Consider the following 19,913-nt stretch of genomic DNA (forward strand, 5'->3'; position numbering starts at 1 on the left):
ATTTATTTTAGGTAATGGTGAGGTTTTTTATCTTTTAGCACTTTAAGTAAATAAAGGCTTTAAACTTTAATATATATATATATATAGAAAAACATATATAATAAAAATATAAATTTATGGCGTACACGTATTTGATGATACTAAAAACTAATACCAACATGAACAAATTGATATTATGATATATTAAATGGATCAAACTGGATCTCCACAATTTCATCTTATACTTAAGAATCACCATTAAATTTGAATATCGACAAAATTTAATTTTTGGTAATGAATGTTAAATATATTCCTTTGAAAACGATAGAAAGTTAAATTAACAAAAATAATAAACACCCAGAGACCAGGTGAACCTTTTTGTTGCTAGACTTAGATAATTTGATTATGACAAGGGTATGAGTTGTATGCGTAAGGTGAACTAATCCACATCTGTTAATATTTTTTCATATTTTAATCTAGGTTATCTGTATATATGTCCCTTTTTCTTTCAACGTATAATGTATTAAACCAAAAGTTTTACAGTAAAAATAAACTATTATAATTCATTTCATTTCAATAGTAAAATATAGCCTTTATATTTTAAATAAAATATTTTTTTTATAAATGTAAGATTTGACCTTTGGATCACTGGATTAATTGGAAAAAAAAAAAGATTGTATAAAATTTAACGCAGAATGTTAAATTTTGGGCTTGAAAAAGAAGGGAACTTATCATCCACAACAAATTTACCTATTCTAAACAGAAGCGTATCTTAATTATAATGAGTATTTGGAGAGTTTAATTAATTATAACCACAAAGTCCACAACACATGAAATAAAATAATGTTAGTTATAGTTTAATAAGGAAATTTAGGTATTTGTTGTCACTAATCACCAATGGAACTAATTTGTGTTAATTAGCCATGGGATTGGGTTATCCACTATCCACACAACATGATTGTACCCACTGCTTTTGAGTTGTTTATAGAGCCACACAATAATAGTGCCTTCACCACTATTGCTTCTATGCACCTAATTTTCCTTATACTTTATTTTTCTGCAACTAAAAACTTATACATTATTTTGCTTATCGATCCACGTTGCTTGTTTGAAGGGAAGAGGAAATTAAGAATACTAGGTGTACTAATCTGCTATTTATAAACTTTGAAAATCAATTAAACAAATTGCACATAAATCTGCTATTCACGGGTTTAATATGTTTTTTATCCCTTAATTTTCAGTAAATTTTAGAATTAGTCTATTTTGAAACTTTAGACCAATCTAGTCCTTGATCTTTCGAAATACATAAATTTAATCATTTTAATCAAATTTTAGTATGTTTATTTGATGTTTCGTACGCATTTCAAGATTGTATTTGAATTATTTATACTGTTTGACACATTTTTGCTTTAATGTTATGTCAAATACTTTTGTGAAACGTTAACAAAATTTAATTAAAATGACTAAATTCACGCATTTCGAAAGACGAATAACTAAATTGATCCAAAGTTTTGAAATGGACTAATTCCAAAATTAAGAAACCAAAAAAATATTTAATCCTTTATTTAAACCTATTCTCAAATTTCCTTCAACTCTCGTTTCTAAAATATTAATTAATAATTATTTAGGATTTACGAGGTGACGTAGGTGGAGGTTTTTCAATAGTCAAATAAATAAAATGTTTTATACAGTCAAAAAAGGGGGTGCATTGCACTAATTAAGAGATGTCATTTATTCTTTATTAAATTGCAAATAGGTTAAACATAAGTTTGGTATTTTGGGATAGACATATATAGGTTTTCTTTTATTTTCTTTTTTGGTTAATCAGATTAATAAACTATTAGCATGGTGGGGAGCAGCATGCATAAACCTGGCATATTCAAGAAATTAAACAACAAGATTAACCACTAATGGTGTTTCAAAATATGATTAACCAATAATGGAAATCTACTGTCACAGTCCACATTCTATTCAAATTTTTAAACTCCTTTAATGAAGCATTTTTACATCAACAACACTGAAAAGGTTGACGATACCAAAAAGAAAGGAATAAAAAAATTAGGGAGCACAATCCTGATCCATTTTCTTATAAGAAAATCAAGAGAGAAGTAATGTCACGAGACATATCAATTATCATACGCGTATATATATTATTATGATAAGAGTATAATTATTTATCATAAGCGTATAGTTATGTATCATAAGCGTATAACTAAAGATAGATAAGTAACGTTTCTTCTTCTTCTTCAAAATGTTACCGTTTCACCCTTTCTCTTTCTATTGTATTTGTTTATCTTCCTTTATTATACAGCAATGAAATTATAACTTTTGTTTGGTACGTAGTGAAAAGAATTGAGAAAAGAAGACGGTGTACGTGTTGTTTTTCTTCACTATAGAAAGAACGAGTTTATCTTAATGATTTATGATGTTTAATATTTATTAACCATAAAGATTATAAAGAAATTAAAAGATTTTACAGTATACAATATATAATTAAGAATGAATCTTATATGTGCATGAATCGATGAAGGTAGTAAAAATGTCACAGGAAGCTAATCTTTTTTTTACGAAAATTATGTAATTCCTTTTAAAATTTACTAAAATGGATAACTTTTAAAATAATTATGGATATAGATAAATCATGTCATTTTGACATAATTTCATTGTAATAAAATCATACCAGGTAATGCAACTTTAGTGCATTTTTTACAGTATGACCTGTCAACGTCCCCATCCAGATCCCTAGTCAGTTGGATCAAGGATAAATGGCCGAAGGTTGCCCGCTACAGGCGGATGGTTCCTTGGATTGTTGATGTGACAATTTTTTCGGAGTGATTTTAGGAAGCTCACGAACCGAGCGGTCAAGATCTGCTCATTCTAGTGAAACTTTGTCACCATAAATAGGGTGGCTCTGACAGCACGAGCGGCCCATCGGTTGGTCAGACACGATAAAACCAAAACCTTCAAACTAAGGTAATAGAAGTCAGGAATCAAATTTAAAAAGTAATTGGGCCACAATTAAGAAAATCCTAATTACATGCCCACATCAAACACTCTAAATAGGAGTCATTGGTAAACACATTCACATCACATTTATTATAGCATTAATTGCATTTACCCGAACTAACTTAAGCATCAGCATCAGAGCCTTATACACAGGTACCCGATGGTCTGGACACCCGAATGGATGGAAATGAGAAGAAATTGAATGGTAGAAAAGAAGAGAGAATGGAAGGGTGAAAGTTGAGACTACAAGTTGAGTGTTAAAGATAGGTGTTTGACTCCTGTAATCGAAACACATCTTAAACTAAAGTTGTATTAAATGTCAAAATTTTAATTTAGTTTTGATAGAAGTATTTTCAAGTAGTATAATTTTAATTTAAAATACTCTGAATTAAATTCGTATCACCTTGATGTCACTTAACTAAAATTATTTTAAATTAAAAATCATGTTTCTCTAACAATTTTCTCACAATAAAATCATATAATTTTGACACAATTTATTATTGTCCATAATTTGGTTAAAGGTTAATCGTTTCAATAAACTTAAAAAAATTACGCTACTTTAATGAAAAAAAAAGAATCTATAACTAAAAGATTAATGTGACATGGCATGGGTTATTGATAAATGGTGGTGGTACACAGAAAAATTAGTGGTTGCTGTCTCACGAAACCACTCGCTCTGAGTCACATTGTGGAAGTAGAGAGAGGTGACTTGTATGTACACAGTACACGCATGCCACTTTTGTTTGCATTTCCTCTGCCATTAGATTCAGACCTCAACGATAAAAATATACTGTCATCCACAACAACAAAGCGTGAAATCATATAATGTGGATTTTAAACATAAAGCGACATTGAATTTTTGTTCTCTACCAAGGAAACAAAAACTTCAGTTATTAAACTTAAACTCGCGAGTGTTTGTATACTTATCACAAATGAATTCAGTTTGGTCGACACTCCACCACCAAAACCTAAATTTGCACAAGTGTACACCAAAACAATGAAGAGTAAGTGTCTTGTCTTGTAATTTTATCTCTATTTTTGTCAAAAAAAAGTTAAATATAATTTTGTCCTTTGATTCTCGATCAAAATTAGAATTAATTTATTTTTGAAATTTTAACTGAATTTACTCTTCTATTTTATAAATGTGTGTATTTAATTGTTTTAATCGAATTTTGTTAAATTTATTTGATATTTTAAATAAATATATTTCAGGATAATATTTGAATTGTTTATCTTTTTAACACATTTACATATTAATATTAATCGAAAAATATGTTTGAAAAGTCTTTAAAATATTAAATAAATTTAATAAAAATTAATTAAAATGATTAAATTCATATATCTTTAAATATAAAAGATTAAATTAGTTTAAAATTTTAAAAATAAAAATTAATTCTAATTTTTATTAAAAATTAAATACTAAGGAACGTATTTAAGAAAAAATAATTGTTAGACACTGATTAATGGCCGTACACGCGAATGGCTGGGCATCAGTGTCCCTGTTGAATAATTAAAAATTTGTTATTGTTGGAAACATCGGTTAAAGTGTTAAAGTGTGATGCATTGTGAATTGTGTTAGGAAAACAGCAAGTGGGTACTTTTTTTTATCTTCAATTTGGTGAAGCTTTGATACGATGATTAACAGTTGTGAACAAGAAAATGCAGAGACATGTAGTAATAGTTAGAAGTCTTAAACCTGGGCATACTGGTCTTAGCAGTCAGCAATACTCAAAAAAAATAAAATAAATAAATAATTTGCATAAACAGTGGGTGGGTGTCTGTAGAGATGACAAATAAACCCGTCCCCGTGGGTATTGCCCGAACCCGTCCCGTTTTGACGGGGAATCCCCGCATTGACTGGGTATGGGTATGGGTATGGGGAATCCCCGACTTTTTCAGTTGGGTATGGGGATGGGTATGGGGATGTACATATACCCGTCATAATACCCGTCCCCGCCATATCTCCATTTTCGTTTAAATTATTAAAATATTCACAATTAATCAAGTAACCCCTATATATATATATATATATTTTTTTTCTATTTTTTATTTCTTTTAATTATTTCATTTGTCATGAAACTCATTCTCATCTCCAATATATTTTTTATCTTATCATAACCTTTATGTAATTATGTTAAAATGATGTATGTTAATTAAAAAAAAATTATGCCTCACATTTGAATATTTATATTATTTTTTAATATTTTTATTTATTATAAATTTTTCTTTCACATGAGAATGTTTATACTCTCAATTTAAGATAATATAAAAAAAATTCTTTACTTATTATTATTATTAATTTTTGTTTAATTTGAAGAACTCTTTTGTTTCATTAAAATAATTTTCGTTATTTTTCAACCATTAATTATATGTTAATATTTGAAAAGTTTTCTTAATTCTCTAAGATATTTTTCGTCTTATCATACTTTAGTTATACATTTGATTTCCTTGGTGTGATTTTTTTCGATAGTCTCTCAAATTATTTCTAAAACACACATTTGTTAGTTTTTTAATATTTTTATTTATTTTTTTTATTTTCATCATGTAGAATAATATTTCGATATATTTTATCTAATTATTTTTTATTTTATAACTCATTATTAATCATAATGTAATTTTTTCACTTTAAATTCTGTTTGAAGTGGTTAAAATTTTATATATATATATATATATATATATATATATAATGATATTTAGGAATAGTATATGATAATTCACTACAAGAAAAACATGAAATGGTGACTGATTTAGTCAGTAACCCATATCAGTCACTATTTTTCGTCATTGGTGGTAGTAGTTGATTTATTGTCTGAATCAATGACTAAATTAGTGACCGATTCAATGATCGAATCTGTACTTGATTTAGTGACCAATTTAATTACTAATTTATATGTAATTTAATGACAAATTTTTTGGTCACTAATGATATTTCTATTTAATTTTAACCACTTCAAACATAATTTAATAATTAGTTCTGTAAGGTATTTTTCATTTTATCATACCTTAATTATACATTTGATTTCCTTTGTGCGATTTCTTTCGATAGTCTCTCAAATTATTTCTAAAACACACATTTGTTAATCTTTTAATATTTTTATTTATTGTTTATTTTCATCATGTAGAATAATATTTCGATATATTCTATCTAATTATTTGTTATTTTATAACTCACTATTAATCATACTGTAATTTTTTCCACTTTAATTGTATAAATAACTTTTATTTACTACAATATAAAAATTTAATGTAATTGCTATGAATATTTTTTTGTCACTATCCAACATATATTGAAGTTCAAAAGATACAAAATCTATGTCAAAATTTTATTATTTGTTCTTTGTGTCATTTTGATCAAGTGATGTATTATAACTTTTATTAGTGTATAAAAAAGAGATTCATTATAATTTAAAAAATTGAAGTAAACAAACATTTAAAATATATTTTAATTTGAATATTTATTTTCCTTTTATTATTATGTTTATTATTTATTCTTTGTGTCATTTTGATCAAGTGATATATTATAACTTTTATTAGTGTATAAAAAAGATATTCATTAGAATTTAAAAAATTGAAGTAAACAAACATTTAAAATATATTTTAATTTAAATATTTGTTTTCCTTTTATATTTTTTTGAAATATTTTTTAATTTTATCAACTAAGTTCATCAATGTTGTAGTTTGCAAATTTAACAAATGTTTTGGTTCACATGAAATTTTATTTGGTATTCTAATATAAAATGTAAACAATTATAATTTATTTTAAGGTATTTGGCATCGAAGAAAATCCTCCTAATATTGAATATTTCATAATATTATGTTTTCTTTACCGTAATTTTTTTTCTTTTATAAAAATTAATATTGAAGTAGTTAGAACACGGGTACGGGTATGGGTACGAGATTATACCCGTTACCCGGTGGGGATGGGGATGGGAAAAAAGTTTGATACCCGTTGGGTTTGGGTATGGGGATGGGGATGAATTTTTTATGCGGGGATGGGTATGGGATAGCGAAACCCGTCCCCGCCCCGCCCCGTTGCCATCCCTAGTGTCTGGACATTGGCACATGTCATGTCATTGTACAGAAATTATCATGTAATTAACTGGTCGCACCAGATTTTAAAAATTATAATATAATTATTATTTAATTTTAATTTATAAAATTACAATTACATTTAATAAATTAAAAAAAAATATTATTCGTTTTACGTTGTTGTCAACTATAATTAAACATTTATCTAATTGAATTTTATTTTTTATTAGATTATTTGTATATAATTAGATTCTATTTTTCCATGTATTAACATTGTTATATAATTGATGAAATTAATTAACACATTATGAAGAAATTAAATTTCTATTAATTCAAACAGTAAAATTATCATTACTAATTAAAATATAAAACATACATATAAAAGCTAAGCTATTACATCATCAAAATACAACATTATTCAAATTATTTTATGAAAATAAATTGCAACTAAAAATGCATGAATAAATCAGTAATTAATATGAATAATATACAATTTCATCACAAATAAGTTAATAAATTATTTTTAATAACGCAAATGCAAATGAGTATTTTCATCCTTCATCTAAAAATATATTAAAGTAAAATAATGAAAGAGATTTAAAATAATTGATGGAATAGGGGTTTTGTTTGGTTAACAATACCAAAACTATTTTAAATAGTATTTTAAAATATTCTTAATTAATATATTAGGATTTCCTTCTCTTTTAGTTGCAAAATTTGATTTTGGGATATTTTACTACTAGTTAATATATTTGTTTATTTTTTATTAACTTTAATTAAATGTCATTTGTAAAATAAGTTACAACAATCTGTCTCTAAATACTTGTCTACAGGAATCAGACTCATAACCTTGGTTCTCTAATATTAATTGTTGGGATTAAGCATTTATCATTAGGTAAGAAGTTATATAGTCATTAGTCAGAATACAACTCTTTTTTACTTAAGAGTGTAACAGTCTAAGCGTTACGATTCGATTATGATTTAGTCCACTTGACCTCCTCAATGCAACAATTGATGTCACCCCGCAAGAATCTCTCCCTCAATCATTATTCTACTAAAAATTCTTCTCTTGAATTGTAACTCGGTTCACCTGATCTCCGTTACAGAACAATTGTGCAAACAACAATGGGTGGAGAAAATCGAGAATCAGTCTATGAATGCCTATGCAATGGATCAAAATCATGATTAAGGGATGACTCATTCAAAAAAAAAGTTGAAATACTGCAAGTGTAATCTTTATATATTATTTTTTTATGAATACAAATAAAATATTCCTTGAAATTTTTAATCCCTTTATGCGGCTATGAAAATAATTCATTGGTAGACCCAATTTCTATGGATACATGAACATTGTATCCTCCTAATATATACCAAAATTATAGAGGTACAATAATACACCAATTAACTTAGGTTAAGTCTCACTATGTCAAATATCTTGACGTTCAAGATTTCATTATCAAGAAAGTAGAAGAAAATTAATCTTTAACAAAATTGATAAATAGACCTAAAAATTGTATTACATCGCATAAATTAATCATTTTATTAGTCTTCGTTAGTAATTTTGTCATTGGATAACAAGTTTTAAGTATAATGACTCTCTTTTTTTCCAAAACAACTCTGTATTAATTAAAAACAGTAAAAATACAACATTAACAGTAGTGTTAATTCAGATATTCGACTTATCATAATTTAGACAATATGTTTTAAAATTTATGTAATTTAGAAAACAAATCTTTCAAGTTAATCAAATTGCTCATTGGATACTACACTAATTTCTTATTAAGATAAATAATTTTATTCTTTAAATATATGTATTTAGGAATTTGATCCTTTTCTGGGTAAAGAAAATATGTCGATGGAGGAAACTTGAGTAACCAAGTAAAAGAAAGACAAAAACAATTGTAAACATAAAGCAAAAATAAAAGTGTTTTCAAATTTCGGATTTAACTATTTTGAAATTTAATTATCCAGCCTACAAGAATATGTTTTAATCACAATTTACAAACAACAATAAATGCGTCAAATTTCGAAATCCAAGTTTCGAAATAACAGAGCAATTGAATCCAAGTTTCGAAATCAATACCGAATCATTTTCATGATAATTTTTTTGCGTGAGCAACATATTAGAGGGAAACAAAGAGGGTTTGAACGCAAGAGTTTGTAACTGATAAAGAAAAAGGAACAGGAAATGTTATTTCATTGATAATGAAGTGTTGTTACACAATGACATGACCAAATAATCAGAAAAGTAGCGACACTGGCAAGAAAAATGATAATGAAAACAATAACATGGTGGTCGTAAATATTTATTGGATGTGCATGCTTACACATTTTGAAGCATTGGTGTGAGACAGTGGTGTTCTACTCAGTGAGTAAACGACGATATCGAAAGTAGATAAAGATGAAGAAGACGACAGTAGCCAGAAACAGGCCAGCGATAATTCCGTAGATAATAATGTCAGCTTTTTTTATGTGAGGATGATCCTGAAGAAGCCTACGGTGGTGCCCATCAACCATGTCTGTGCCTGCAAAAACTGCTGCTGAGAACAAACTCAGAATAATGCACATGCTCTTGCTCACTGGAGAAGCCTTTGCCCACATCATTGTGCATGGAGAAGATTTTGTTGGAAGAGTTTATGGAAGAGATAGTGCATTTTTAGTTTATTTATATATTAATTTTGGATGACAGAGGTGAAGAGGGAATTTATGTGTTTGCATGCATGCAATTGAGTGATCATTAATTATGACTCTACATGAGGAACGATTAATACTATTGCATGCCAACACTTATCATCATATATAAATTAAAAAACATGTGTAAGGAAAAATACTATATGTAAAAAGTGTCAGAAAGATAAAATGTTTTAAACAATATAAACAATTCTTGCACTTGGACACCCAATGTGTTGAATTGTTCAGTGTGTTCATTTGATAGGTGGGGAAGGATAGAAGAACACATACAATTAATACAACACAAGTACCTAGCTCATAATATAGCTCTTCTGCTTCTTCTTCTTTCGGTTATTCATTTAGTCTTGTATATTGGCATGGATATAATTTGGATTTATAGAGTTGACATTTTGGTTTGGGACTACAAAGCTATCTTTGTGTGTGTAGAAAGAGAAAAAGAGAGTGACTGTGCTTAAAACTAATCAACAATATATAAATTATTACATTAAATAATTGAAAATAGAAATTCTACATGTTGAATTATTGGATCCATTCCCATGTAATAAGTTTTTTTTTTTAATTATATTTTCATTTTAAAGAAAGAAATTTGTTCAAAAAGTTATTGAACGTGCATGATCTTATATGTAGCAATTTGGTGTTTATATTGGATTACCAAATGTTGATGGGTTGAATATTATTAGACACTATTACTCAAAAAAACTCATATTTTCTGTCAATTTTGTTTTGAATTTTTTTTTATAAAAAATATTTATAAATTTTGTTATGAAATTTTTTTTGCAGAAAATTCTGCCAATTTTTTTGTAAAATATTTTATATAAAACACTTTTCGTAACAAATTTTGTAAGAAATACTTGCAAATTCTATAATTTTGTAGGATTACTCAGGAAAGAATTACCTGCCAATTACCTGTCAATTAAAATTCTTAGAAAAAATATCAGGAAAAAGTCTTTTTTTACAAATTTTTTTAACAAATTTCCAAAAAAATTTCCATGAGAATTTTTAATAGTATTAACAATTTTAATAATTGTTTCAAAGGTATATAATATGAGTAACAAATAGTGTAGTTTTTGTATTTTTGAATACGTAGGTTTTCATTATTTTTTTATGATAGATTGTGTTTTAATGTAAATCATTTCATTGAAGTCATAATTGGATTAACAAAATAAAACAATGATTGAACAAAACAAACATATCATAGAATATGACAAAAGATTTGAGACAATCATAAATTTTGTTACTCAAAATTCTTGAGATTAATTGTCTCCTACTAAGTTAAGTTAAATATGTTTAAATCTTCACCGCTGATTAAAAAAAAATGTTTAAATCTTCACCGGTGATATTTAAAATGATTAAATAACTTATTTTATTTTTTACATTTTAAATGTCAAATTATGATATATATTTATATAGTAGGTTTATAAGAGATTTGTCAATTACTAGAATAGTATATATATATATTCTGAACATGAAGAGAAATATATGTGATAGTTGAAAGTGGAACTGATTTGTTTCATTTCTATGCTTTGAGAACTATATATTAGATTGTCATTTCTAGTACTTTATAATAGTGTTACTCTCTTATTGTTTCTTACTATTTTTGCTAACTCATAATTCATTCAAACTTGAATTTTAATTTCAATATATATATACCTGTTATATTTAGTTTAAATTTTAAATTTACTAATATATATGTATAATTTGTGTTATATCCACTTATTCATGTTATTTATTTAAAAGAACACCAATCATATATAAATAAATATAATAAATGTAAATAATTATGGTTGAAAAATATATAAAAGTTCTTAAATGATAAATGAGAGCATATTGAAAATTATTATTCTTCTTTTACAATTTTTATTTATTTTTTATGTGATTTTATTTATTATTCAAGAATTTGTGTGTTGTTGATTTTTCATCGTGATGATTAAAATCCTATTGTAATAAAATAGTTTCATTTGTGGCTTTTTTTTTTAATTTTGGGGTCCATTTGATTTTAAATTTGTAAAAAGATGTCTGTTGAATTTTCTTTTGTAAAATATGGTCAAGTCATTAGGGTGGAGGACGACATTACAGATGAAGTCGTCCTCCACCCTGTTGGTTTTTTTTTTCTTTTCAAAAATTGAAATTGTATTTTAGAAAACCGGTTTCTATTCATGTCACATTTAATTTTCACCAACATGCATCTTCCCATGTGCATGTAATTATATTAACCTTCTCAAACCATTGTCAATCCTGTCAACCCCCCCCTCCCCCCCTCCCCCCCCACTTCAACTAGGTCAATCATAAATTGAATCAGTTTATTTAAATCTAAAATAAATGTCTTTCAAATGAATTATGCCACTCGTTTATTAAAAAACATTAAACCATACAGATATCAAAAGCTTTTTTGTATTTTGGTAATATATAAAAAAATTGAAAAGTGAAGTTATCAAATGCAAGGACGATTTCACTTTTTGACAATGAATAGAAATCGATTTTCTTCATCACAATTTTACTTTTGAAAAAAAAAAAAAAAACCAACAGGGTGGATGACAACTTCACCTATAATGTCGTTTTCCACCCTAACAATTCGACCTTATTTTACAAAAAAAAAAATTAACAAACCTATTTTTACAAATTTAAATTCAAATGAAATACAAAATACAAAAATGCCTTCATTTTTTTTATTTAAAAAGTACTATCACCAAACCTTTTACACCAATTACTTAACAGTAAATACATAAAGAAACACGATAAAAACCTTCTAATTTCCCGTCAATCTTTCTACATTAATTATGTTTTATAATAATATAAAACCACTGAAGGAAAAATGGTGAACATAAAATAATTCCTTCGAAATTTAAAATGGAATTATTGTGAAATTTATCCTAATCAATTTCACACTAAAATCACAATTTACAAATCACTTGAGTAAAATCAAAAGGAACCTTTGATAAGTTCATACTATAATAAAATTCTTAATTAATGATTCTAATAAAAAACATGATTAGAGATTAATTTCTTAAGTTGAAATCAATTTTTTTAATAGGCAAAATCTAGATAATTACTTCTAATAACCAATTTAAAAATAAATTTATAATAAAAACTATCTTAATGACTAATCTAGAGATATTATTCAAAAAATTTATTGCAGCAGTCACATCACAATAAAAATAAAAATAAAAACACACGACGATCATTTCATGATATATTTTTTTTTGTCAAACAACTTTTTAGATAGTAACAAATGAAAAGGAATAGGATTTCATTAATAAGGAGAAGTGCTACACAATCATGTATGACCAAGTAATGAGAAAACTACTTTCACTAATAAGATAAATCATATGAAAACAATAACCTAGTTGTCCCAAATACATTTATTAAACGTGTGTATTTATATTTGGATGCAGTGCATCACTGCTGTGGTCGTGGCGGCGCAGGGGCGGGGGCAGGGGCAGGGGCATCCTTTTTGGAGCGAAGGTAACGACATACAGAGCAGCTGATAATGGTGAGAAACAGAAGACCGATGCTTGTGTAGACGATAATGTCAACTCTTTTGAATATATCAGTTATTTGAAAATGATGTTTTTCCTCAGGGTAATCACCAAAATCCTGAAGAAGTCTACGGTGGTTCCCGACAACCATGTCGGTGGCTGCAAAAGCTGTTGTTGACAAAAAGATGAGAATGGTGAGTGCCGTTGTCAACACCATCGTGTATGAAGAAGAAGATTTTGTTTGTGGAAAGAGTAAACTCTGAAAACGGTAGAAGAATGTTAATATGTGATGGAAGAGAGTTGCATGTTCATTCTATTTATATATTAATTTCAGAGGGGAATCTGTTAAATCATGCATGCAGTTCAATGATATTTATGAGGAAAGATTACTGTGTTGCATGCATGAGATCTAGTAAATTAGGGTGCCAAAAGATTTTTGCATGATCATCATTTTAAAACAGAAATGATTCAGTTGAGCATGCCTGATTATTTGTTTTTTTTTTAATAACGAGTAAATAAAAATAAAGGTATATTAATAATAATATGTTTTAAAAGGGTTTTATTTGTAATTTTCTTTAGTTAATTAATTATCAATTTCTCAATTACATTTCACATTATTAATATAACAACAAAAAAAAAGAATTGTCACAAATTTATTAATATTTTCAAACAATTTCCTTCACTTATCCACAATTATCCAAAATAATTCAATTAAATGAGGTTGTGATCATAACGAGCTATCCTCAAGATAAAAATTGATCATCATGCTTATTTCAAAAGAATAAATTTTTTGTCATCATCAGGTAACATGAATATGTCATATCGTGTTCATACTCGTCATTCTATTATTTCAATATCAATTATAAAAAAATAAAAAATAACATTAATAATACGTAATATTATAAAATATTTAATATAAAAAATATATTTTTATATATTTAGTATCAAATATTTTTAAAAAAATTATAAAAAGTTAAATTTCTAATCAAAATATCAAATAGTTATGTAAAATATTTCACAGTTTACACAAATAAAATTTCACAACTGAAACATCTATAAAATTTTCAAACATTAATGAAATAAAGTTAAAAAAACTATAAAAAAATTTAAATTTAAAAATATTTCAAACGTCTCTTTATTAATATATTTTCTTATACACTCAAAAATATCATATTGAATAAAATCTTATAAATAAAAATTATTAAACTAATAATAATAATTTAAATTTAAACTTAAATTTTTTATTTTTTAAACTTTTGAACTTCAATCTATATTTGATACGGTATACAAATTTTATGACAATAACATTAATTATTATATTATTATAAATGTAATTCAAGTGGTAAAATTACACTTATAATAAAAACTTAGAAAATAAAAATAACTATATAGAAATAGTCAAATAATATTTTACAATATAAAAAAATGAAAAAGATAAAATTAATTAATATATCGATAAATAAATTTTAGTGACCAATAATGATTAGTAACTATGGTAACCAATTTAGATATTAATTTACAAAACTAAAAAATATTGGTTACTAAAATAGTCACTATTATGAATAAAAAATTATAATTGATCACTAAATTAGTCTTTAAAATTAGTTACTATGGTTTTGGCTATCAAAGAAAATTAGTCACTACAAATTAGCTACTTAGATTTTAGCTACTAAAATGACTTAGTTTCTAAATTGGTCTCTAATTAACTAGTGATCAGTTATAATTTTTTATTTATAATAATACTAGTGAACGACAATTTTTAATTTTATAAATTAGTATCTAAATTGGTCACTATAGTGACTAATTATTTTTTGTTTTTGTTTCTAATTAAGAATTTTCTTATAATGATATATATATATATATATATATATATATATATATATATATATATATATATATATATATATAATAACTTATGAGACAAGATTAATCTTTTAGAATATTAAAGTAATATTTCATCTGGATAAGTTTACACAAATCAATAATTGTGTTGTATGTTTAGGATTGATGTAAAATATACACATACTTATGTGAAGTGATTATCTATATTTTTCGTAATATATTAAAAATTAATTTAATTATTAGTAATTTGATACATATTTATAAATTGCCTTAATTTTTTGGAATTAGAATGAATTTAACTTTTAAATAAAGAAATATGCACGGCTAGTTTTAAGAGTAAATAATTGATTTTAATTGTCATTTTACTTTGAAGTATCTAAAAAGAAAAAGTAAACAGTAGAATAAAATAATGGATTAAATATATTTATAGTATTTAAATTTAGATGTAAAATTGAAATACTAAATTTCATACATTTTGATTCTCATATTTTAAAAATAATGTAATCTTTTTATCTCAAAAGTTTAAATTTTTTTACATGTTTAACGAAGTTAAACTAGGAAGATTATATTTATTATTTTTTAAATTTGAGAATTAAATTGTATTGTGTTATGTCTAAATTAATTTTATGTCTAAATTTAGGAATTATAAATATATTTAACTCATAAATAATCCTAACAAATCACGGTGTTGTGTTATGTTGCTTTGCAAGGTAAGCTTCTAGCTGCATGCTAAATACTAAGTTTACCCACATGCCATTTGATATGAAGAAAATATTTTCAAATAATCATTCCAGATGTTAGAATTACTTAAATGGAATAAATTCTAGTTAGTTGGTTCAAAATACTTTAGAACTTTTCTATAAATAAAAAGATAACGTGATATAACGATTGTTAGAGTGATAGCGGGTGGAAACAAAAGGAGAGACATGAAATGTAGAATTCATGAAATAATGACAACCAAATAGTTTAAGGTGACAAGTAATACACTATTAACATGACATTGTAGTTAATTTTCGTCCAATGATTTTGTTACCAAAGTTATAATTCTACAATTCTGCACTTAACCAGGTCTAATACAGAATTAAACATAACATTGTAGTTAATTATTACAACAACTAGTTCAGATGTAAATTAAAAAGGAAAGGATGCCTTAAATTGGTTATATGCATCTTTGTCTGCTTCAAGTTGCTGTCGAAGGGCTTTTTCTTTGGCCTCAATCTCTGCAAGATCAAAAACCAGGTCTTTAGTCTGATGAGCCCACAAGATGCTATCATTCTTCAATGTCTCCCTTTGTTTCTCGCCTTCATTTATAGCCAACTGAAAGGTCTCCCTCTCTTCCTTCAGTTTAGATAACTGTTCTTCAAGTTGTTCAATAGAAGAAGATATTTCATTGACCCTGATGTTGGCAATTGAAATGGACGTTGTGATTTGCTCTTGTGCATGTTTAGTTTCTTGCAGTTTGTGAAGAATATCTTCTTTAGCTCGGTTCAACTTGACTTTCTTTATTCCAACTGTACAAGATTCTTTGTGGTGAGCAACAGCACTGTTGAAGAAGAGTCTGAATGTCCTCATGAATGTTTGCTGGGCAAGAGAAAGTAAATTCTCATTCTTATGCAACTCTTCAAGAATAAGTAGGACTTTTGATAATTGTTCATAGTCTGTAACAAAATCACCTAAGCTGAAGGTCTGCATCAAGTCCTTTAGCTCTTTTGACAGAACATCTGTAGGGCAGCTTTGAGATTCTGGTGGTTCTGACAGAGTAGCAGATTGTGAAGTTTTGGAAGAAATGGAAACCTTCCCAGTCAGGATATTTTCAATAGCACTCAAAGGGTCATCTTCGATCATTTTGTCAATGGCTTCTACATCAAGTGGTGTGTTTCCAGAAGAGACTTCATCAGCCTTTGGGTCCATTTGATCTGGAGATTCTTCACCCTTGCTGGAAGCAACCTGCTCTTGAGCATTGGCTTGGGCAGGGTTAACTTTCTCCACCTCTTCTACAAGTCTTCCATTGAGTATTGGCTCAGCAGCATTTGTATTTTCAACAAGAGGAGCATCAACATTGACTGGAGCAGCTGCAGGAGGATCGTTATAAGGGGGTAAATCAGTAGTAGAGCTTGAAATTGCAGCAATTGGAGGCTCTCTGGGAGCACTTTTCTTTGTAGTCTTGCTCGTTTGACCAGAATACCGCTTCCGAGGTAGTCTTTTTCTTTTGTACATTACTAAGGGGTCAATATCGGAAGAGGCTTCTTTGTCATCTACTGGGGAACTCTCTTTGCCATCTACTTGGGAACTCTCTTTGCCATTGACTAGGGAACTCTCTGCAGTACGCCTCTGTTATGATAGAAATAGATGTTACAGTGATTAAGAAGAAGAGGTACTTTGACTAGTAGTGATGTAAGCAATTTTACCTTCAGTAATGCAATTATTTTTACCTTCAATAATTCCTCGGATGACGATGCTTCAGGCACATTGTCGGCAGTTCTATCTGCCACATGCTTTATTCTTTTGGACCTCCGGGGTGTTGATGGGGGGTTGGGTGTCTGGTTGATTATGAACTTGGTAGGCTGGGAGCAAGAAGAATTTCATCAGAAGCCAATGCAGTGAATTTTATGGAATTCAAAGTTTTTGGATGGCAGTTACCTTGGTTTTTCGTGGTCTTCCACGTTTTGAAGATGCCAATGCTTCATGGATGGAAGGTGAAATCTTGGATTTCATCTTTACAGAGCTGTTGTTGGATTCCACGTATTCTTGATCTTTAGGAGGATCCATCATTTCGGTTACTTTTGAAACTAGAAAGAAAATGACTTCGGTTGACTATATGATAAAAATGTTGAAATGAAATGCATGAATTATATTGGATGTGCCAAAGGGAGAAAGTTTCAGCCTTTGGATATTTAATGAAAAATGGCATAAAAGTTATTTAGGTAAATGGGAAAACTTATTCAATTCTTATTTCGTTTTTGTAAACACCAAAAAGCTCCACTTGGTGGGTGTGGAGACATACCAGCCTCGGTGAAGGGAGTATTAGGTAGTATTAGTTTTTCAGACTTCAGAAAAGGTTTTTCAAACTTCATGTCTTCAAGTCATGGCTTTGACACCAAGGTCACGATGATAAAAGTACCGTTTCTGATTAAAACACTGAAGTACCTAGGCAAATACAAGATTATGCCTTAAATAGAGCATTCGACAGAAGGGGATCCAAAGATGGAAAGAATTTCAAGATAACAAATGAGTAAGAAATTGGAAAAAGGATTTGAAAGAGTCAAGGGATCAACTCCTTTTATCTCAATAAAAAGTCCAATGAACATTGCCAATAAGAACCCAAAAAAGAGACTCCAGTCTTCTGAAAATTCTCTATCATTGATGTGACAAAAGAATTGGAGAGAGAAAAATAAGGAATTATACCTGTAATTTTAAATGAACAAGCTAGATATTATATATCTTTGCACAAAACATGTATGTATGAACAAATATCACTATCGGTAGAATGGCATGCAACTGCAACTCTCTATGATTTAGCGCACAAGAGCAAACACATACAGCTTCATTTTCTAAACCAAATTCGTACCAGATCTTGTCCTTATTTTACCACTGTCATCACTAAAATCTCTTGGAAGCATCGACGGTGACTGATCTTGAGGCACATTTTGTGAACATTCTGGCAATTGGCGTTCTTTGTCTTGAGGTTGTTCTGTATTAGCCTTGGGAGAGTTGGTACCAGTGAGTGGCTTTGCATTGTTATTATGGTCAGTCGATGCAGTAGTATTAGTATTCCGTTTTTTCATTTCCTGCCCATAATAATCATGCCAAAAGAACAAAGGGAGGTTGAGAAACAACAAAGGGAAAAACAAACCATGTAAGAAGGTACTCTTCGATAAATCATATGATAAGAGCATCCAAAAATAAGTCAGGAGTTTTGAGAATACCACTGAGAAATGTTTAACTATTCAAGCATAAACCAACCAAATACCATTACCTCGTTATGCTCAGGAGAAGCCAGGTGTGAACGTATAGAGTCCAACATAACCACACCACATACCTGGCAAACAGGCTGCCGAAATTCATTATACCTGTAATTACATGCACACAGGAAAAGTCAAAATCATCTTAGTATAAAATAATGCATATAAGATCAAGTTCCTCACAAGCATCCATAGAAGAAGAAAATAAGAAGGCAAAGTAAATTGAGTTTCTCGCTAAGTTAAAATCAACTAGTACACATGACATTTGCTGAAACACTTTGCAATGAACTTCTCCAAAAGATAAAATGCACAACATGAAAAAGCTAATATATTCTCCCTTCTTATTTCCCTCTTCTATAAGCAGTTTATCTAAACAGGCTATAGCATACAAAATGAAACACATCTTGAGAAAGAACACTTTCAAGTTGTATACACTGTTGCATGCTCAAACATAGCTGCCAACACATTTTACCAGAAAATCAACCAAATCCATAAACGGGCATAACTCAATGCATAAGCAGAAGGTGTTTAAAGACTACTGCGCCATTCACAAGTAAAGAACAGAAAAAATAGAAAAAAAATCATGACGGTTGTGTTTGCAATTAAATCAACATAAAGTAACAAATAATCACTTCCATAAGCAAAGTTGTGAGAAGAGAAAAAAAAAGGAAAATTGAAGTTAGAGATAGATGCGTGAAGAAGTGCAAACCTCACTAGGGGGAATACAGGGTACTTCCCTTTCTTCTTAAAACTAAAGTTAACACGAGACAATGCCTTTTTCTTGACCGGAGAATCCATGTTCCTGCTCGTAAGCAGAAGAAGAATGTGGCGTAAAGGGAAAAGATTGAAAACGCAGCACACTCTGAATGGAACCCTCAACACACCCAAGAAATTGTTGAACCCTTGTTTTATATTATTGTTGTTCAAA

General features: G+C 28.0%; 1 protein-coding gene across 3 annotated transcripts; it reads right to left on the reverse strand.

The window, feature by feature from the left end:
• Window positions 1–15,985: 15,985 nt before the first annotated feature.
• LOC114194212 (uncharacterized) lies at window positions 15,986–19,913 on the reverse strand. Of its 3 annotated transcripts, none has more exons than XM_028084324.2 (6): window positions 19,695–19,913; window positions 19,000–19,093; window positions 18,592–18,811; window positions 17,664–17,812; window positions 17,456–17,587; window positions 15,986–17,354 (listed from the first exon to the last, which is right to left on the reverse strand). In XM_028084324.2, exons 1-6 carry the CDS (start codon window positions 19,781–19,783, stop codon window positions 16,155–16,157), a joined length of 1,884 nt encoding a protein of 627 aa, XP_027940125.2. In that variant the 5' UTR covers window positions 19,784–19,913; the 3' UTR covers window positions 15,986–16,154. The 3 variants fall into 3 exon arrangements, with proteins under 3 accessions (XP_027940125.2, XP_027940124.2, XP_027940126.1); XM_028084323.2 differs by having other exon boundaries at window positions 17,432–17,587; XM_028084325.2 differs by lacking the exons at window positions 19,000–19,093; window positions 19,695–19,913 and adding an exon at window positions 18,028–18,170 and having other exon boundaries at window positions 17,432–17,587; window positions 18,592–18,725.

This window comes from Vigna unguiculata, chromosome 8, assembly GCF_037176805.1.
Source record: "Vigna unguiculata cultivar grain cowpea cultivar isolate G323 ecotype 2 chromosome 8, ASM3717680v1, whole genome shotgun sequence".
Lineage (NCBI taxonomy): Eukaryota > Viridiplantae > Streptophyta > Magnoliopsida > Fabales > Fabaceae > Vigna > Vigna unguiculata.

Excerpts from the sequence above, each read along its gene's own strand:
- LOC114194212 (XM_028084323.2), bottom strand. The coding sequence starts at position 19,783 with ATGGATTCTCCGGTCAAGAAAAAGGCATTGTCTCGTGTTAACTTTAGT. Across the intron at positions 19,094-19,694 it reads CCTGTATTCCCCCTAGTGAG|GTATAATGAATTTCGGCAGC; the intron begins GTTTGCACTTCT and ends ATGTAATTACAG. Across the intron at positions 17,588-17,663 it reads GAAGACCACGAAAAACCAAG|CCTACCAAGTTCATAATCAA; the intron begins GTAACTGCCATC and ends TCTTGCTCCCAG.